The sequence below is a fragment of the Halichoerus grypus genome, chromosome 1 (genome assembly GCF_964656455.1).
Source record: "Halichoerus grypus chromosome 1, mHalGry1.hap1.1, whole genome shotgun sequence".
NCBI lineage: Eukaryota > Metazoa > Chordata > Mammalia > Carnivora > Phocidae > Halichoerus > Halichoerus grypus.
The window spans coordinates 190,845,439-190,867,951 of NC_135712.1; the positions used below are offsets into that span (position 1 = coordinate 190,845,439).

At 42.0% G+C, this 22,513-nt stretch overlaps 1 protein-coding gene and 1 pseudogene across 1 annotated transcript in view; both read right to left on the bottom strand.

Moving 5' to 3' along the window:
* Positions 1-4,664: 4,664 nt before the first annotated feature.
* PXK (PX domain containing serine/threonine kinase like) overlaps positions 4,665-22,513 on the bottom strand; it is a 102,145-nt gene continuing 84,296 nt past the window's right edge. Inside the window, exon 18 of the mRNA XM_078076601.1 lies at positions 4,665-4,750. Within this exon, the coding sequence (XP_077932727.1) occupies positions 4,680-4,750 (71 nt within the window). The 3' untranslated portion in view covers positions 4,665-4,679. The remainder of the gene's footprint in view (positions 4,751-22,513) is intronic.
* On the bottom strand, positions 11,903-12,268 carry LOC118522641 (cytochrome c oxidase subunit 6C pseudogene; annotated as a pseudogene).

Sequence of the window (22,513 nt, forward strand, 5' to 3'; positions counted from 1 at the left end):
ATTAAGGAATGGGTGTCTGTTCACTATACAGCTTATATAAGAGTGCGATTTTCTGTAGTTTGGATTTTCTATAGGATTCTCCTGCAAACCATCTTGGTTTGGGAGTTGGGGGTGGAAAGTGTTTATACTGACACCCCAACCCACAATATTCAATCTGGCCTCAATCTCTCCACCTAAATAGCTCTTGTGGGGCCACCAGGAATCTCTTTGTTGCTGAATCCAAAAGAACCTCCTTAGATCTCCCGCACTCAGGCCTCCCTATAGGGATGCTGTTGACCACACCCTCCAGGACACAGCCTCTTCCTGGGCCCTGTCCTAGTTTCCCTGCTTCCTCTGCAGCCCCTCCCCTCAGACTCCTGGAGATGCGCCTCTTCTTGCTCTACCCGCCCCTTCTGTCCAGGTTTCTGGCCAAGACCATCCTCTCCTGTCTACCCATCTCTGTGGACTGGCTCAGCCACCTCCATGGATTCCATTATTGTCTCTAAGCCAAAAGATTCCCAGATCCATACCTCCAGCCCAAGCCTCTCTCCTGAACTCGACCCACAGATGCTGCATATTCTGTGCCAGGCACTGTGCTAAGTGTTTGTGCCCTCTGGACCAGTTCTCTATTGCCACATAATAAACCATCCCCAAATGTAAGGGCTCAAAACATAAACATTTCTTACCTTACAGTTTCTATGGGTCAAGAATTTAGAAGCAGATTGGGTAGAGAGCAGATCTTACAGTCTAGATGTCAGCTGGAGCTGCAGTCCACAGAAGGCTGGGCTGGGGCTGGAGAAGCCACTTCCAAGATCACTCGGGTAGTTTTTAGCAAGAAGCAGTGGTTTCTCTTCACCTGAGCTTCTCCGACAACATGGCAGCTGGGGTGTCCCCCAGCGCCAGTGATCTAAGAAAGAAAAGACAGAAGCCACAATGTCTTTTTTTTTTTTTTTTTTAAGATTTTATTTATTTGAGAGAGAGAGCACAAGCAGGGGGAGGGGCTGAGAGAGAGGGAGAAGCAGGCTCCCTGCTGAGCAAGGAGCCTGACATGGGACTCAATCCCAGGACCCTGAGATCATGACCTGAGCCGAAGACAGATGCTTAATCCACTGAGCCACTCAGGCACCCCGAGAAGCCACAATGTTTTTTATAACGTAGCCTTCAAAGTGACATACATGTAGTCCCTTGGTCTCACAAACTGACCCTATTACAGTGTGGGAGGGCACCACACAAGCACGTGGGTCCCAGGAGGACGGGATCACTGGGGTATCTTGGAGGCTGCTCACCACACCCTGACAACTCTGAGGACAGACTGCCCACATCATCCCAGGGTACATATGAGAAAACTAAGGCAAGGAGAGGGAAAGTCCTTGACCAAGGCCACACAGCCAAGTGTGAGAGGAGAGCTTTGAACGCGACTCTGCTGGGCACCCCTGGGTCTCTCCTCCTGTACACCCTCCTCCGATGGCCCACCACCAGCTTCTTCACCTTCTCCACGTGCAAACCTGAACCCTGTCAATCTGCCACCCCCAAACCTCTCAAGTCCCCAGCTCAGCTCAGCAAGTGGTGCCACCGTCCTCCCATCTGTCCAAACCAGAAGCTTTGAGTCACGCCTGCTCCTCCCGCCCCCTCACTTCCCAGTGCCGGGTAACCCAGCCCTGCCAAGTCTTCCGTCTCAGTGCAGCCTGGACCCATCTCTCCTTCTCTCTCTTCCTCTCCAAGCCACTGACTTGTCTGCCCCGCACATCTGCAGGGGCCCCCTCCCTCACCACCCTCATTCTCTCTGCCCTCACACTACCCACCCGTCCTCTTCTCTCCGGCATGAGTCACCTTTAAGAACACAAAGCTGGTCGTGTCACCCTGCCTGCTTTAAACTCCTTCAGTGCTTCCCATTGCTTTCAGGATCGAGCCTAAATTCCCTCCCATGTGATCTGGCCCCTGCTCACTTCTCCAGACTCTTCCTCTGCCTCTCTTCTCCTCAGGGCCCCAGCCCCTCTGGCCACATTTCACTATCCAGGACCCACTGTGGATTTTTTTACTTTAGGTGCTCCATTATGCTATTCCCTTAGTCTAGAACATTCTTCCCCCAGCCCTCAGCATGCCTGTCTCCTCATCCTTCAGTGTATCGTCATCTCCTGACCTCCCAGCCAAGCTGATGTTGCCCAGCTGTAAATTCCACAGTGTCCACCTCTCTCACCACCTCTCTGCCTCTCAGCTGAACCGTGAGCTCCCTGAGAGCAGAGGCTGTGTCCATCTGTCTTAGAAGAGCACCCTGTGTGAGCACAGTGTACCTGGCACTTAGTACCTACTCAACAACTATGCACCAGTTTGGTGCATTCTCTCCACTCCCTCCCTCCCCGCTTGCACTCCATATTCTGGCCCCTAGACAATGTTCAGTTCCTCCGGTGAAGCATGGGATCCCTCACCTCCAAGTCTTTGCACATGCTGTTCCCTCTGCAGGAATGCTCTGGCGTCCTGTCCCTCTGTTTATTCAGCTAACTCCTATATCTTCATCAGGAAACTAGGCTTGCCAGATTTAGCAAATGAAAATACACCATGCCCAGTTAACTCTGCATCTCAGATAAATAACAAATAATTGTTTCAGGAAAATTATGTCATAAATATTGCATTAAATACAAGGGTCCTTCCTGTATTTCATCTGACAACCCCGAGCAGGAACCAGGATGAGTTCCCTCCTCCTTTGGGAGATTTCCCTGATCTCTATCCCTATCCACTTAGGTCCACTCACCCCTCAACACCTGGGCTCCCAAACCACACCCCTGCCTGCCCCCACTGAGCATAAAGCTCACTCTGTTTCGAAACTGACCTAGAATGTGACCTCCTTGACAGAGAAGATGGTGTCTCAGTCTTCAAAGTGAGTTTTCATCTGGGACAACCCTGGCCACAGGAAATGGTCAGTAAGGTTTACTGAGTGGAGAAATGAAAGAGCACAGAAGAGATGAAAGTAAACAAGATGGAAGAAGGAACCAGCAAATGAAACTCAGCCCAAAACACAGGATGGATCTCTGGGATGATGACTGCAGAGAGGAGCTCCGTTTTCCACCCCACCTCTATCCCCTGCCCTGTCTCTGTCACTTAGAGCCCCTACCCACCCATCCCCAGCTTCAGGGAGCCTTAGGATTGGTGGAGCAGAAATGCAAAAAAGAAAGTCTGTCCCTTCAGGGGTTTTTCCAAAACAGTCTCCTGAGCATTCAAATGGGAGGGCCTATAGGGTACAATAAAGGGGGGAGTAGGGGGGAGTGTATGCCTCAACCTTAAATTAGAAGATGCTGTGAGGATCCCCTGGGTGGGGAGGTGCCCCCAAAGGTTGTGGGGTGCTGCTCCACTGCTCAGAGAGCTACTGAAGTCCAGCCAGACCACCTGGGGGCTAAACCTACACTCAGCCCACGTGTGGCATTCCAATGACCTCCCACACGGCTCCCAAGCTGAGGACAGTCCCTAGGGATCCCAGGAGGTAAGGGACCCTATAGCAACCAATTGCAAAGATTATCTGGACCCAAAATGTTCCTGAGCTCTTTCCAACTACCCCTCCTGGAGAATTCTGAATAGCCAAGGAACTGGCCAGGGGAGAAGTCCACTCCATCCATCTGTCTTGCTGGTGGGCTCCTTCTCTTCTGTGTATGTGTCTCTCCCTTTCTTGCCCTTGGTCCCCTTTGGTCCTTGTACCTCTGGTTTCACCGGCTGAGGTTCTCCTGGGGCTGCTGAAAGACATTCCTTAGCCTTTGGCTCACTGGCTGCCCCAACTGAGAAATACATTTCCAAACTACCTCCCCACTCCACCCCTGGGGACCAGCCCCAGTCCCTCTGCACACGTGCCCCAGGCTCTAGGCCAGCCCTTCGGCACAAGTGAGCCTTGCAGCCAGTACTTTCCAATGCCTCCCCCACTGCCAGCCATGGAGATGCTTTGGCAAGTTTGATGAGAGCGTTTTTCCTTTTTATAAGTTTCCTAATTACCTGTTATTTCTGATCTTCTCTTTAATCAGCTTCCAGAACTCTGCTGGGAGCTACAGAACCAGCAGGGAGGAATCTGGTTCTCACCAGGGTTGAGACAGAGGCCCTGTGGTTGTCCTTGGATGTCACCATCCTCTTCACCATTATGACTCTGTAATTAGAGAGAATGGATCTGCCATTAGACCAGGAATCAGAAGCTCTGGCTTCTGGCTTCAGTCCCATGGGTGTCTCAGCGTGCCCCCTCTGAGAATGTCATGGGCCTTGAGAGTCCAGAGGGAATAAAGCTGCCTGACCATCGCTTGGGCAGCAGGCAACCCCAGATTCTGAGTTCTCATCCTCCCTGACAGCTCAGTGCTCTAAACGCCTGTCAGTAACACATTTCAGGCCTTGGTTGTCTTCCCACCTCATTCCTAATCCAAACCACTTCCTCTGCATATGTTTGTTAGTTGAGCAAGAGCCTACCCACTTGCAAAGCACAGCTCCTGCCTCTTCTGCTGGCCCTCCCAGGCTGGGTCCCTCCAGGTCTTACAGCCTCTCCTTCCTACCATATCCAAGGCCCCTCTTGCCATACATCTTGCTGCCCGCATGCCCACCCCCACCCTCAACCTAGTGAGGGGGCATCCATGCACCCCCCCACCCACCCATCCAATTGCATCGCTTTTGTCAAGGAGTTTTTTGGGGTCTCTGTCTGAAATAGGGTTGTGTTACCTTTAGAGAGCTCCTACGTTTTACACAAGGTGCAAAAAACAATATTGGTAGAGCTGCCATAGTATGGGATCTGTTAACGTTCCAGGAGCTTCTGAAATAAAAGGTCTGATTAAAAGGCAGGAAAGCTATTTTAAACCTATTAAAATGTCCCTCGGGTTTCATGAGGTAGGTAAGGGTTCAAACACCTCAATGGCTAACAGTGGGTCCATTGTTATCCCAGCAAAAATGTGAGCATCGTGTAGAGAAGTAACTATAGTAACCACGTGAAGAGCCATGATTCGGGCTTCAGAATTCTGTTACACATGTCACTCATCTCCTGTCACTGACGTCAGGTCCCAAGACCTAGCAAAGCACATGGGGTGGGACCCCAGCTTGCTCTCCGGCTGTCACTCCCCAGCAGCATGGGCTTGGACCCACTCAGGAGCCCCCAGCCTCAGTTTCCTCAACTGTAGAATGGTATAAGACAACTTCTTGGCATGGTTGTTGAGACAATGAAATTAAAGGATGAAAAGATCTGATAACGCAGTGCCTGGTGTGAAGTCGGCACACAATAAATTGGTAGCTCCTATTATAATAACTAATTGCTATACTGCTGATCTGGGAAGATAAATATAGAATTGAAACTCTGGCAGGCAGCAGGACCAGGCTGAGAGAGGGGACATTTTGAGACTGATGATTTGATTGTTCCACTAAGGCCTCTTCAAACATCCATTTATTTTGGTTGCAAGTTGAATATTGTCCACATTGATAATTGCTATGAATAATTAAAAAACAAGAGCTTCCGCTGACATTCTTATAGCACTTGTGCGATTAGCTAAATATCTTTTTATAACCTTTTCTCTGTCCTAAGACACATAAAACCTAAACCCCTCACATCATAAAACTACGTTGGCAGGATGATGTCATTACACAAAATAATAAACAGGAAAGTAACTCTTTATTGGGAAGTTATGGTGCCCCCCCCAACCTTGGCTGATTTATTTTTTCTTTTCTCTCTCTCTTTTTAGTAAATTTTGTTACTGGGGTATAATGTTCATATAGAAATGTACACAAAGCATAAATGAATGGCTTGATGAATTTTCACAAAGCGAACATACACTTGTGACCAACACCCAGACCAAGAAACAAAACATCACCAGGACTCCAGAAGCCCCCCCTCAGGTCCCCTCCTGGTTGATCATTTCTTTTTTTTTTTCTCCTCCTCCTCCTTCTTTGAGATATAATTTACAAACCATAGGATGTATCCATTTGAAATACACAGGTTGATGGATTTGTTTCTATTCATACAGATGTACAACCATTACCACCATCCAGTCTCAGAATTCTTCCAGCATTCCCAAAACTTCCCTGTTTCCTGTTCAAGGTCAGTCCCACTTCGGTCCCGAGCCCCAGGCAACCACTGATCTGCTTCCTGTCTCTAGTTTTGCCTTTCTTAAATGTTCATGTAAGGAGAAGAATGCAATAGTAAACATACCAGAGTAGTTTTTGTGTGTTATGACTGTTTTTTTTTTAATCCTAAAACATATAGATGTAAATATGGCAAGATTAGTGTTTCCCAAGTGTGCCCCATGAAATAACTTTAGGCAGCACACAGACAACTATCTGATACCTTAATTGTGTATGTTTTCTAAGATATATGAAAATAACTAGCACATCAAACCACTGGTGTCAGAGACACCATTCCTTAGATCTAGAACAGATGTAAAAACTAATCAATTTAAGGAACCGTATTAGTAATAACACAGATAGTAAACAGATAACACAGAAATTGTAAAGGTATATGCAAATGATGGAAGCCAGTAAAATAGTGACCTAGATTAAGAAAATCATTTCTGTGAGCCCTGAAATTCTCTGCATGTTAATCAATATATGGCTTTTTAAAAATATCATTCAGAATTTTAAGACCATTCAGGTGTTTTATTGACCATTCCAACATTTTTTTTTAAAGTAATCTCTACACCCAGCATGGGGCTTGAACTCATGACCCAGAGACCAAAAGTCACATGTTCTACGGACTGAGCCAGCCAGCAACACCTATCCTAACACTTTTTATTGCATGCCTTCTATGTGCTAGATGCTAGATAAATGTTCATTTAGAGATTCTAGTCAAGCTGCTTTTTGTATTTACATCATAAATATTTTTTAAAGGAATTTGATGATTTAAACACAGTAACACACAGAAGAGTATGGTTATGCGCTCGCACGCAGGAATTGCCCCTAAGAACCAGAATTCAGAAAAGGGAGAGAAGTCGTGATTGGATGATGAGGGATTTGGCCACATGAGGGGGGGAATTTAGATAGGCAGAGAAGATGGGAGGATGGTTCTAGCAAAAGCAGAAGCAGAGCAGAGGCCAAGAAACAACTGGAAAACCTGCATCCTTACCACCACTAGCGAGCCACTGAATCAACTCTCACGCCTTTGGATACATTTTCTCACTATTTGTGCCAATTTGGGTCAACATTTTCCTTGCAACTGAAAATATCCTATTGATACATTGTCATTAAGCTGCATTGTAAACATGAATTCCTAAATCCACCTAAAAAGATTGGGGCACCTGACTGGCTCAGTCAGTAGAGCATGTTAACTCTGGATCTCAGGGTCATGAGTTCAAGCCCTGTGTTAGGTGTAGAGCTTACTTTAAAAATAACAATAAGTAAATCAAATAAAGGGACGGCAACCTTAAGAGAGTTTTCAGAAGGATCTTAAGTTTAAATTGACTAGAATACTCTGCTGTGGTTGATTTAATTAGCAAAGATGGGAACTAGAATTTGAGTGCCTACAATTATGTACACTCTCAATATCCCAGAGGTGGCTTTTATTATTGCTCTCTTTTTATGGACATTTTGTGGAGACTCAGAGAGGTATGCAGACCAGCTCAGGTCACACAAATAGCAAGTGTCCGAGCCAGGATTTAAAAGCCAGGTCTGATTTAAAAGTCAGGTCCGACTTGCCAAAACCCTACAGGGCATCCCATCCTGAGTGAATGTGGATGGGAGCTGGGAAGTCAAAACAAAGGAAGAGTTGAAGGAGTCTCAGTAGGCAAACAAACAGAAATTTAAGCAGAACTAGAAGGGATTTTTCTCTCTTTCTTTTTCTTTTAAGTAAACTCTACCCCCAGCATGGGGCTCGAACTCACAATCCCAAGATCAGGAGTAACACACTCTACCAACTGAGCCAGCCAGGGGCCCCTGAAAGGTTTTTCTTACTTTTTATATAAGACAGTGCTGTCAGCAACCTCTCACTTTTTCTGCCACATCCAAACCAGACACAAAAGTATTTGAAAATGCGAAACTGCTCATGAGATGTACAATCCCAACAAGTATTTATTGAGCTGGAGTAACCACAGGTGCTGTTTTATAGTCCCACTGAGAGAAGAGCTGGACTATCATACAAACTCTATGAAAACAGAATTTTCAAATGCCACGCTAGACTTACAGGTCTGACATTTTTTTTCAAAAGCATCTAAGATGCACTGCTTAGAAGTAAGGATTTGGACTCCAGTGTCAGAAGACCGAGATTCAAATCCCAGCTCTCCTACTACTTGCCATGTGACCTTGAGCAGTTTTCTTATCTCGCTGAGCCTCAGTTTTCTGATCTTTAAAATGGAAATAATAATAGTACTTACTTCAGGGGCGCCTGGGTGGCTCAGTCGGTTAAGCATCTGCCTTTGACTCAGGTCATGATCTCAGTGTCTGGAATGGAGCCCCACATGGGGCTCCCCACTCAGCTTCTCCCTCTTCCTTTGCCCCTCCTCCTCCCCACTCTTGCGCACTCTCTCTTCTAAATAAATAAATTTTAAAAATAGTACTTTGTTCAGGGGCGCCTGGGTGGCTCAGTCGGTTAAGCGTCTGCCTTCGGCTCAGGTCATGATCCCAGGGTCCTGGGATCGAGCCCCGCATCTGACTCCCTGCTCAGCGGGAAGCCTGCTTCTCCCTCTCCCACTCCCCCTGCTTGTGTTCCCTCTCTCGCTGTGTCTCTCTCTGTCAAATAAATAAATAAAATCTTATAAAAAAAAAACAGTACTTAGTTCAAAAGGCAAGTATGCTGATTAGATCAGATAATGCTGGGTTCAGAACTTACTCAATACAGGTTAGAGAATATTACTTTTTGTCATTTTACTATTCCTCTTGAAAAAATAAATGCCTATAATCTCTCATGTACCAACACAGAGCTGGAGCAAAGGGAGAGTTGGCTGACAGCCTGGATTATGCAGGAGGGTGTTAATCCACACTGTTGGTTCTTCCTGTATCTTCCTTCTCCCTTCCTCCTATTCAGGAAGGGAGCTGATTCTAGGAATACTGACTGGAGTCTGGAAGCCTGTGGAAGGTGGTGCAGCCAGCCACGGGGACAACCTCAGAAAGATTCCTGGGGCCCAATAATGTCGAGAAGAGAGCAGAGGACCCTGGAGCCACGGGGGCCAGGTGGACAGGCCCACCCTCGGCCCACCATGTGACTGATGACCCAGAGCCAGAGTCATCCCTGTCCCTCACCCTGGCCTTCCTTAAACCCTCAGCACGGTATGATACTCAGTATGTGTGGCTGAGGAGTGGGGAGTAAATGCCCAGGGAAGACTTCAGTTAGAGGTTTGACACCAGCTAAGAAAGGGGGAGGCCTGCACTGAGGGGAGTTCTAGGAAAGAAAGCCTTACTCCTTGTCCACCTGACCTGGAGACTGAGAGTCATACGAGCTACGGCAAGAAGAATTCAGAGTTGCTTGTTCCTAGGACTTTGGGGTGGATACAAGGTCCACAGATTCCAGCAAGGAATAGAAAAGAAGGCAAACCTGTAATTGAGCCTACGAACCCATCATCTGTTGGCCAGCATGGTGGTGGCAGCTGTCCAGAGGCCTCTGGTCTGGGTTTGAGCACAAACAAGGAAGCAAATGAGGTAGGAGAGGAACATATAAACACACCTGGCCGAAAACTGCCGCCATTCACAGCCTTTCCCACCCGGTTCTTACTAAGTCCCGAGATTGGGGTTTGCAGCTAGGGTTTAGCAATTAAAGCTGAGATGTTGCAACACCTTTCCAGTTTGAAGTGGTGAAGGCATAGGCCTGTGAATTTGTGGATTTGATACCACAGCATTCTGTGCAAACAGGTGATTCACTCTGCCCCTCCAAGGCGGGGGTGTGGGGGAGAGCCAGCTCTGGTTTCACTGTTATCCCCCCAAGCCCCACTATGAATGTCAGTTCTTTCCCAGAAGCAAACTGAACCACCAAATCTCTTTAAATCAGTGCTGACAGCCTAACCCCGAGTTTATGAAGCTGCAGGCCACAGAGGAGGCCCTCGGCTCCAGGGCTGCACCATGTGGGGTGAGTGTCTCTGACTTGAATGAACCAGAGCCTAGATTTCACTGTTTTCATCACCTTAACATTTACATTCGGAGAGCCTGGGGAAACAGATCTTTGAGACAGAACGTTAACCTTTGCTATAGCAAAGTCTTGGCTGTCTTTAAGCCTCCAACAAAAAAATGCTACTCCTTATATCCATTCTAGCCTCGAGTCTCCTGGAAAGGTCAAAACACGGGAGGAGCCCTGACAGCAATGAAATCTCAGGAAATCTTAGAGCTTACAGGGACTGTAGTGACCATCTAAAGTCCACTCTAACACTTTATGCATGAATAAACTCAAGCTGAGGAGGTGGGGGCAGTTACAGAACTTTTTGCAAAGTCACATTACTGGATAGTCAATGAACTGTGACTGGAAATCATGTTACCTGACCATTCACTATAATGAACATCTGTTGGTTACTACACTTGACCCTTGAGCAATGCATGGGTTGGGGCACTGCCCCTGTGCAGTTGAAAATCTGAGTATAACTTTTGACTCCCCCCAAAATTTAACTCCTAATAGCCTACTGTTGACAGAAGCCTTACTGGTAACATAAAGTCAATCAACACATTATGTTATATAAATATATATATATAACATATGTACACTGCATTCTTACAATAAAGTACAGAAAATGTTAAGAAAATCATAAGAGAAGATAGATTTATAGTATTGTGCTGTATTTATAGAAAAAAAAGTCTACTTATAAGTGAAATTGAACCTACACACGCAGTTCATGCCCATGTTGTTCAAGGGTCAACTGTATATGGAGACCTCCATATACAGTTCGGCCTCTTCTCGGGGTTAGGCTGTGAGTTGTGGGTCTCACAGGGGGAACAGGCTTCAACTTCCCCTATGGAAGTCAGAGAGGCCCCAAATCCCTCTCCCACTTCCTGGAAGCAGGGAGATAACCTAAGCTCAGCCACCAGGACACTCTCACCTAGCCCTATGATAATGTCCAACCTGCCTATGGCCACCATATTGGCTCTGCCCTAGGAACAGCTACTCTGAGCAGAGCCATATGTCTTAATGATAAATTTACCTGGTCATCAGTTCACTCATTGACCAGTTTGCATTATGAACAGTTTATCTAAAATTCAAGCCTCTTTTGAGTATTTTTGCATTCATCTGGCTGCCGTGTTTTTGTTTTTGTTTTTGCCACGTTTTCGGGCATTTTTATGGATTTAAAAATTTAATTTCCTCTAAGGGTTTTTTTTCCTCTGCTAAATTTTGTATCTGTGTGTGTGTGGGTGTGTGTCTGTGTGAGCTCTGCACCCAATGTGGGGCTTGAGCTCATGACCCCAAGATCAAGAGTCACATACTCTACCGACTGAGCCAGCCAGGTGCCCTGTAAATCTTGTATTTCTGATTAAGTGTTTATGAAATGTGTCACCTTTTATAAACAATAAAATTGTTTACTGTTGTGGGAGTCTTTTAATAGTATATGAACCTTCCAACACACTGTAAGGGACTTTTTTTACAAGTTTGTATAGACTCTTTCTTCAAAGTTGTGTGCTCACAGCAAGAGACCCTTACTGAATCTGATATTCAAGGTATTAAATTCAGAATAATCCTAAGTTTTAAGCACAAAATGGAGTGCCCTTGGTCAGCACTTGATTTTACTTTAGCAATGAGATGAGAACAGCACAGCTCCTAACAATTAATGATAACTAATGTCTGGCTACAATGAATAAGAAAATACTAGAGCAAATGTATAATACTGGGTTCATATTCCATTCAAGTCCATAAACAAGTATTGAGTTTGACTATAATAATAAAACAATTAACATTTCTCAAAGGCCAATTACACGCCAAAGGCCAGGTTGAACACTGTACTATTTTTTTTTTTTTTACTGTCCACAGTATTTATTACTTGTTTTTTTTATCAAGAGAAACTATTCCATAACCCAGTATTCATGTTTCATAGCTCAGGAACACAGGTCAGTGACAAACTTCCATGGAACCCAACCCAAAGAAATTCTTTACATTCCAAAATCACTTTGTACTCTGAGAGATACCGACCTTCATCTCTTCAAAATCTTTCATGGAATCATAATTTCTGTAGAAATCTGCATATGCCTTCTTTCTTGGTTCAGCCACAGCAAACATAGAAAGCTGCAACCCCCAGGGATACAGCGAATGCTCCAACAAAATGAAATCGCAGACGCTTGGCCAGAAAGCCTTGCATCGGAGGTTTGGTCAAAACACTGAAGTTATAGTGGTCATTCTCCTCAACACCAGCCTCAAACCCAACGTCCTTCCTAACTGATACCTGAACATTGTACTTAGGTTTTCTCTTTGAATCGTGCTCTCTCAGGGCAGGGCTTCCTCTTTGTTCACTACTATATCCCCAGCCAGCCTAGAGCAGACACCCAATGGCCCTGTTGGCTGGTCCTGCTTATTATTTATCATCTCAAATGTAAAGGTGAGTAAATTCAGGCTCAAGAGTTGTCATTTGTCCAAGGACGTCAGGAAGGGCAGCATGACCCTGAAGCCTGGACTCCTTACACGACGGAATGTGACCTCACTTGTGTACTCTCACAACGAAAGCCTGAAGGGTAGGGTGAACGTGGATAGACCACTCAAAAGTTTTAATGCTGTTTAGTGCTGGGGAGCTGGGGACAGGGTGTATAGGTACAGAGGTCCCTGGGAGGGTATAGTTCTGACATGACTCTCTAAAGTCTCTACAGGAATGTTACTGGGGGTAAGAACATTCCAGAATAAGCCCAAGGTTCCTGGGGAGCCTTGGGACAGAATACAAGCCAGGGTCAGAGGTCAGGGGTATACCCATGTGGCCTGTGCAAAGTGTTGTAGCTTTCCAAAAAAAGGTTAGCTTGATGGCAAAGGAAGAGTCATTCTGAAAACCTGACACAATAAACATGGGACTTTATGGGCCAGCAAAGAGATTAGTTTTCACCTCTCTTCTTTTCTTCACCTAATAGATATTAAATTTATTTTCTCTAGAAATTAAAAGTGTCTCAGATTCTCCTGTGCCTTTGGCCTAGTGCCATGGGCTAACAGTAGTCAATAACATTTTGTATAACAAGAAAACTGTAGTTGGGAATGTAAAATGGTACAGCACTGTGGAAAATGATTTGGCAGTTTCTAGAAAACTAAGCATACACTTATCCTACAACCCAGCAGTTGCAGTCCTGGGCATTTATCCCAGAGGAATGAAAACTTATGTTCACACAAAAACCTGTACATGATTGTACATAGTAGCTTTATTTGTAATAACCCCAAACTGGAAACAGCCAAAATGTCCTACAATAGTTGAATGATTAAACCAACTGTGATACACCCATACTGCATGGAATAATATTTAACCGTAAAAAGAACAAACTACTGATACAGGCAACAACTTGGATGGATCTCAAGGACATTGTGCTAAGTGGGGAAAAAAAAAAAAACTCTCCGATCTCCTGCTGTATGATTCCATTTATATAAAATTCTCAAAATGAGAAAAGGAGACCTGATTAGTAGTTACCAGGGGTAGGGAAGGATGGATGTGATATTCAAGGTATTAAATTCAGGGTAGCACTATAATAGGGTAGCACTAGGGAGCTCTTTGTAGTGACACAGCAGTTCCAGTGGTTACTCAGTTATACACAGGTGATAAAAAAGCATACAAACACATCATACCAATGCCAGTGTCCTGGTTTTACTATAGTTCCCGGAGCCATAACCACTGGCGAAACTAGATGAAGGGTTCAAGGACCTCTCCGTACTATCTTTGCAACTTCCTGTGAATATATAATTATTTCAAAATAGAAAGTTTTAAAAAAAGAAAAGAAAATTGTAGTTGAAAGCATCACCTGGCCAAGATGTCCATCAACAGATGAATGGATAAAGAAGATGTGGTATATATATACAATGGAATATTATGCAGCCATCAAAAGGAATGAGATCTTGCCATTTGCAACGACGTGGATGGAACTGGAGGGTATTATGCTGAGCGAAATAAGTCAAACAGAGAAAGACATGTATCATATGACCTCACTGATATGAGGAATTCTTAATCTCAGGAAACAAACTGAGGGTTGCTGGAGTGGGGGGTGGGGTGGGAGGGATGGGGTGACTGGGTGATGGACACTGGGGAGGGTATGTGCTCTGGTAAGCGCTGTGAATTGTGCAAGACTGTTGAATCTCAGATCTGTACCTCTGAAACAAATAATGCAATATATGTTAAGAAAGAAAAAAAAGAAGAAGAAGAAGGTAGCAGGAGGGGAAGAACGAAGGGGGGGAAATCGGAGGGGGAGAAGAACCATGAGAGACGATGGACTCTGAAAAACAAACTGAGGGTTCTAGAGGGGAGGGGGGTGGGAGAATGGGTTAGCCTGGTGATGGGTATTGAGGAGGGCACGTTCTGCATGGAGCACTGGGTGTTATGCACAAACAATGAATCATGGAACACTATATCTAAAACTAATGATGTAATGTATGGGGATTAACATAACAATAAAAAAATTTTTAAAAAAAAGAAAGCATCACCTGATTTCTCAAATTTCCCTTCTACACCATTCTGAAGAAATTCTAGTCAAGTGGAAGGATGCTCATGCCTCTCATATAGAGAAGTCTTCTTTATTCCTTTTACAGCTTCATAATATTCCGTTTCATGTCTGTATCATATATATTTTTCCATCTAAACCCTGAATGTTTATTTCTATCTTTTGCTATTGTAAAGTCATTATATTATTATAAATAGCTACCACGAACACCTTATGCATAAAATTCACCCATTTCTTCTATGACTATATTTGCAGTACAAATTCTTTGAAGTGGCAAAACTTGTTTTCTTAACAACTATGCTGTATTGCTATATTTATTCTATATTTTAAGCAACATATAAACTTTTTTCAAGGAGCCTCATTTCTGAAAATAGATATTTATGCACACATTCTTAATGGCAAAAGTTTTTAGTCTACTTCAAGTTATACATATTCAACATTAATAAAACATTTCTATTTAACTTAAGCTAGTCATTTATCTATTGGAGTTGATTTAAATATTTTTTTAATTTTTTAAAAAATATTCATTTATTAGGGAGAGAGAGAGCACAAGTGGGAGGAAGGGCAGAGGGAGAAGGCGAATCAGGCTCTCCGCTGAGCAGGGAGCCCCCAGTGCCTGGAAGGGCCAGATCCCAGGACCCTGGGATCACAACCTGAGCCGAAGGCAGCCGCTTAACTGACTGAGCCACCCAGGTGCCCCTCAAATACATTTTTAAAAAAGATTTTATTTATTTATTTATTTATTTGAGAGACAGAGCGAGAGCGAGCGAGAGAGAGCACACGCAGGGGGAGTGGCAGAGGGAGAGGGAGAAGCAGACTCCCAGCTGAGTAGGGAGCCCCACATGGGGCTCTAGACTAGGACCTCTGAGATCATGACCTGGAGGAAGGCAGTCACTTAACCAACTGAGCCACCCAGCTGCCCCTTAAATACATATTTTTAAAGATTTTCTTTTAAGTAATCTCTACACCAATGTGGGGCTTGAACCGACAACCCCCAGATCAAGAGTCCCATGCTCTAGGGACTGAGCCAGTCAGGTGTCCCAATTTAAATGCACTCTTAAAGTTATACACTCACTATTATAATACAGTTCATTTTTACACAGATCCAGAGAAAATGTGAAATCCTGTCTACCTAAATATAACAACTACACATAGAATAAGACTGGTGTTATTAATTCAGAGACATCTTCCAACCCAGTATTATAAATAGGTTCTAATATATTAAACAAAATCGTTTTCCTTCAGCTAAAAAAAACATTTTTTTTAAATCTAGTCAAGTAATCAGCATCAAAATGTTTGGGATGCTATGCCGCGCCTGGAAACGGGGAGTTGTATCCATCCTTTAAAAGTTCACGGTACAACGTGTGGGTGAAGCTTTCTGGGCAACCTTTCCCTCTTTCAGCCTTTGCTGCTGCGAAGCCAAAATCTGGGCTCTTAGGCTGAGTTTTGCAACCCACAGAAAATGTGGCTAAGGCCAGAGAACAGACGTATTTATACTTTCGGAGGCCCCACTTTTCACGAGTCACGTGGCTGCCCTGACACGGGCTTCTGCGCCTCCTGCAGTTTGCTGCCGCCAGTCAAGTGGAGCGGGCGCCCTCTAGGGCTGAGCCTCGGGAATAAAACAGTCACCGCCACGTGGGAAAGGGACTGGGGGAATTCACCTGGATGGCTTTTCCTCAACAGCTACGCTTCTAAAGCTTCCAGAAACTAAATTCTATCAGGGCAGTACCAGAAATAACCCAATGGACCAATGCGTGTGCGTACGAGTGCGTGCATGCGGACACACCCATAATATCCCCCTTTAAGACCCCTAAAAGTTTGTCCCATTCAAACAAGGTTCATTACAGCATTGTTTGTAATGGAGAAACTGGAAACATCAATTTTTTAAAAAAGAAATATTTAAATCACCCTTTGTTTCTTTCCCTTGCTGATCACTAATCCAGATATTCCAGTTTTGCTGATTGCTATTTCAATCAAAATTCTATCAAGATTTTTTTTTGTAGATGCAGATAAGCTGATTGTAAAATAATTTTGAAAAAGAAGAGTAACGTTGGAGGACTTACACTGTTCGATTTTAAAAACGATTACACAGCTTCAGTAATTAAGACTATAATATCGAAGGGATAAACATAGAGATCAATGGAACAGAATAGATAGTCCCAACTATAGACCCACACAAAACAGTCAATTGATTTATGTACAAAGGTGCAAAGTCAACTCAATGGAGAAAAGATGGTCTTTTTACCAAATGATGTTGAAGCAAATGGACACCATCTGCAAAAAAAGAAAACTTGGGACCTAAACCTCACACCTTAAACAAAAATTAACTCAAAATGGGTCGTTGATCTAAATGTAAAACTATAAAACCTTTTTTTTTAAGATTTTATTTATTCTTTTTGACAGAGAGAGAGCCACAAGCAGGCAGAAAGGCAGGCAGAGGGAGAGGGAGAAGCAGACTCCCCGCTGAGCAGGGAGCCTGACATGGGGCTCGATCCCAGGACCCTGGGATCATGACCTGAGCCGAGGGCAGCCACTTAACTGACTGAGCCACCCAGGAGCCCCTAAAACTATAAAACTTTAGAAGGAAACATCAGAGAAAACCTTTGCAATCTGGTGTTAGGCAAAGAGTTCTTAGATAAGATACCAAAATGTGACCCATAAAAGAAAAATTTGGTAAATTGAATTTCATCAAAATTTAAACCTTTTTCTCTACAAAAGACACTGTTAAGAAAATGAAGAGATATGCCACAGACTGTGAGAAAATATTTGCAAGTTAGTTATCCAACAAAGAACTTGTATCCAGAATATATATGTAACTCAACTGTAAGAAAATTTCAAATGACCTAATAAAAAATGGGCAAAGGATTTAAACAGGTATTTCATCAAAGATGACATACAAATGGCCAATAAGTCTTTGAAGAGATGTTCAACATCATTAGCCATTAGGGAATGCAAATTAAAACCATGATGATATCACTACACACCTAACAGAAAGGCAAAAAAGCAAAAAGAACAAACAAATGATACTACCAAGTGTTGGTGAGGATATGGAGTGGCTGGAACTCTCATACACTGGTGGTGAGAATACAAAATGGTACAGCCACTCCAGAAAGCAGTTTGACAATTTCTTAAAAGTTAAATATGCACACCATATGACCCAGTAATCCCAATCTCACACCATAGAGAAATACCAACATATGTTTACACAAAACTCTGTTAAAAATTTTTGTATTAGCTCTATCCAGCATTGCCAAAAACTGGGAACAATTCAAAAGTCCCTCAACAAGTAAATGGATAAACCAGCTGTGTTACATGCATACAATAGAATACTACTCAGCAAGAACAAAGAATGAACTATTAATACACATGACAACTTGGATGGATCTCAAAGGTATTATGTGAGTGAAAGAAGTCAGTCTCAAAAAGTTATATACTGTATGATTTCATTTATATAACATTCTGGAAAAGGGAATAGTATGGCAACAAACACAGATTAGTGGTTATTAGGGATGGGAGGAAGGAGTGGGCTTCGTGAGGACAGTAGGAGGGAGTTTTGGGGGTCATAGGACTGTTCTGTATCCTCATTGTGGTTGTCAGCTTCAAGACTCATAGAGCTGGACACACACACACACAATTTTACTGTATGCTCACTTAAAAAAAATATTTTTAAAAAGCTAATCTTCATGTAAACAAAGGGAGATACAGCCTTACATGCTTATATGCAAGTGGTCCTTCTTGTAAATACACAGAAGAAATGAGTCATAGTGGCTGTTGAGGTGGGGAGAGGAAGCAAGGTATCCAAGGTAGGGGAGGGGAGGGCAATTACTTTATACCTTCCTGTACTTGAGTTTTTTTTTCCTATAATGAAATAAATTTCCTACTCAAAAATATTTTTGAAATTCAAAATAAAATATAAAACATAAAGGCATATGGATATATGGGAAAGAAATACATAAAAATAATAAATAGTATTTTGATCACAATTGAGATTTATTATAAATCTTCCTTTTATTTTTAAAATCTCATGTTAAGCTACTACACATTCTCCTTTCCAGGCATTTTTCTACGCATACATACTTTTAGATAAAATTGGGATTATATTTCAAACTATTTTTATTCTGCTTTTTTCATTTAATATTATTTCATAAATACTTTTGCATACTATTTAATTCTTTAAAGATAGAATTTCAGGTATTATGTAATATTTCAACATCTGGATATACCCTAATTTATCTAAGTATTTTCCCAGATATTTAAATAGTTGAAAAATTGTCCTACTATATGAATATTTTCACATAAATTAATCAAAAGCAACCAAGATTTAAGAGGATAAATCCTTACAAGTAGAATAACTACGCCAAAGGAATATGGATATATTATAATATGTAAACACCTTTATTTGTATGTATGAACATATTTATTTGAAGGTTCTTGAGATCGACTAACAAACTGCTTTCCAGAAACACTGGAACAATTAATACTGTGTATGAGTGTCCATTTCCCTGAACCCTTACAAGTATTAGATAAACTTTGTTAAATCTTTAGTAATTTGAGGGGCCAAGAAATGAGGTCTCATCGATGCTTTGATTTCTATTCCTTTGGGTATGAGTGAAGTCAGACATAATTCATGGTTTTGTTTTATTTTTTTGACATAATTCATGTTTGCTAGTCATTTCTACTACTTTGTGAAGTGTCTCTTCACGCTCTTTGCCCATTTTCCATTGGGATATTAGTGTTTTCTCCTTATTTCTTAGGAATTCTTCATGTATTAAATATTTATATAAATTTATGCCATGTCTGTGACAAAGATTTTCCCAGTATGTTATCTGACTTGTAATTTTATGAACTATGTATGTTAATTAACAATCAACTAAAGTAATGTATTCTCATTATTTAAAAAATCATACTACATAAAAGGTATAAAAAGTAAAACATTCCTTGATCTCTATTAGTCAAATTCTACCCTTCCACCATTTAGCTTCTCTTCACAATTTCTCATGAATTCTTTCAAAACACTTTTTTTATGAGTATATATATTTATTCCTGTATTTTATTTAGACAAATGGGATTCCATTTTCTTAGTTCATATCTAACCTTGCTTGGAGATTGTTCCCAATAAGAACATATGATATATATGTATGGATCCATACATGTAGGTCTGCCTCATTCTCCTATTTTTATTCTTTTAACAGAAGAATGATATTCCATGGAGGAGATGTAACATGCTTCATTAAACCAGTTCCCAACTGATGGATATGTGAATGCTTCTAGTTTTTCACTATTTCTGCTTTTTAAAAATTTCTTTATCCAATATTCATTTGTATATTATATTTTGGTACAGGGTTTCCCAGTTTTTGTAACCTGTGAGGAAAGATAAGATCAGTTTCATAAAAATGTATTTATAAGATATCATAGAAACCGGAGACATTGTTGTTGATAAAATAGTAATAATCACTAATATGCCACCTGACCCTGGAGACAAAGCATGTCTTCTCTGCTTCATCCTGAGGGAACAGAAGGAGACTTTCATTCACTGAGACTTTACATGTGAAGTTTGAATTCTGCTGTGATCACTTTCCTAAAAGAGGTTGACAGACGATAAGCACATGGAAAGGTGTTCAACATTGTTGGTAATCAAGGAAATAAAAATTAAAACCACATGATATATAAACCCACACCCAACAGGATAGCAAAATCTTAAAAACTGCTATCATCAAATGTTGGTAAAGATTTGGAGCAACTTGGTTAAGAGGCTGCCTTCGGCTCTGGTCATGATCCTGGAGTCCCGGGATCGAGTCCCTCATCAGGCTCCCTGCTCAGCGGGAAGCCTGCTTCTCCCTCTCCCACTCCCCCTGCTTGTGTTCCCTCTCTCGCTGTGTCTCTCTCTGTCAAATAAAAAAAAAAAAAGAATAATGTTATAGGAATCACACTACCTGATTTTAAGAATTACAATATAGCTACAGTTATCAAGACAGTATGGTATTGGAGGAGGAGGAGGGACAGAGATATAGATCAATGGAACAGGATAGACTCCAGAAATACACCTACACAAATTTGGCCAAATGATTTTTTTACAAACATGCAAAAACAATTCAATGGAGAAAGTAGTTCTCTCAACAAATGGTATTGGAATAATTTGACATACTTAAGGAAAAAAAAAACAAAGATCTCAATCTAAACCTAAATCTTATACAAATTTTAACTCAAAATAGATCATAGATCTAAGTGGAAAACACAAAACCATAACACTTTTATAAAAAAGGAGAAAATCTTTGTATGCTGGTGTTAGGTAAAAATTTCTCATATATGATACCAAAAAGCATAATCCATAAAAGGAAAAAGTTGAAAAATTGGACTTCACCAAAATTAAAAACTTTTGCCCTGTGAAGTAACCTTACAGGATGAAAAGACAACCCACAAACTGAAGAACATATTTGCATATCACGTATCTGACAAAGGACTTGCAAACAGAATCCATAAACAGTGCTCTGAACACAACAGTAAGAAAATAATCTCAATATGCAAAAATCAGTCAATGAAATAGACCACATAAACAGAATGAAGGGGGGAAACTGTGTGGCTACAGAAAAAGTGTATGCCAAAATTCAACAGCCTTTCATGTTAAAAACATCTGACGAACTAGGAGTAGAAGGAAACCACTTCAACAAAATAAAGGCCATATATGAAAAACCTACAGCTAACATCAGCTAACTCAATGGTGAAAAACTGAAAATTTTCCCTCTAAGATCAGGAAGAAGACAAGGATGCCTGCTTTTGCCACTTCTACTCAAAATAGTATTAGAAGCTCTAGTCAGAGCAATTAGACAAGGAAAAAAAAAGGCATCCAAATTAGAAAGGAAGACATAAAATCATTTCTTTTTACAGATGGCATGATCTTATGCATAGGAAATCCTAAAGATTACACACACACACACACACACACACACCTGTTAGAACTAATAAACAAATTTAGCAAATTTGCAGGATATGAAATCAGCACTCAAAAGTCACAGTTGCATTTCTATACACTGACAATGGACAATATGAAAAGGAGATTAAGAAAACCATTCCACTCATAATAGCCTCCAAAAGAATAAAATAATTAGGAATTAATTTAACCAAGGAGGCTAAAGATTTAAACACTGAAAACTACAAGACATTGCTAAAGGAAATTAAGGAAGATAAAAATAGGGCGCCTGGGTGGCTCAGATGGTTGGGCATCTGGCCTTCGGCTCGGGTCGTGATCTCAGGGTCTTGGGATCGAGTCCTGCATCGGGCTCCTTGCTTAGCAGGGAGCCTGCTTCTCCCTCTGCCTGCCACTCCCCCTGCTTGTATACTCTCCCTCTCTCTCTCTCTCTCTGGCAAATAAATAAATAAAATCTTTAAAAATAAATAAATAAAGAAGATACAAATAAATGAAAGATATCCCGTGTTCATAGATTGGAAGGTTTAATATTGTTAAGATGTCAATAGCACCTGAAGCAATTTACAGATCCAGTGCAGTCCCTATCAAAATCCCAATGACAGTGTTAGCAGAAATAGTAAAATCCATCCTAAAGTTCATATGGAATCTCAAGGAACTCCAAGTAGCCAAAACAACCTTGAAAAAGAATAACAAAGCTGGAGGACTCAACTTCTGATTTCAAACTTACTACCAAGCTACACTAATCAAAAGTGTGGTACTGGGGCGCCTGGGTGGATCAGCTGGACGTCTTGACTCCTGGTTTTGGCTCTGGTTGTGCTCTCAGGGTCCTGGGATTAAGCCCTGCATTGGGCTCCCCACTCAGCAGGGAATCTGCTTGTCCCTTTCCCTCTGCTTCTCCTCCTCCTCCTCCTCCTCTCTCTCTCTCTCAAATAAATAGATACAATCTTAAAAAAAAAAAAAAGTGCAAAAGAATGAAATTGGACCCACCATTACATCATATATAAAAATTAACTCAAAATCGACCAAAGACCTAAACATAAGAGCTAGTACTATAAAACTCTTAGAAGAAAATATAGGAGAAATGCTTCATGA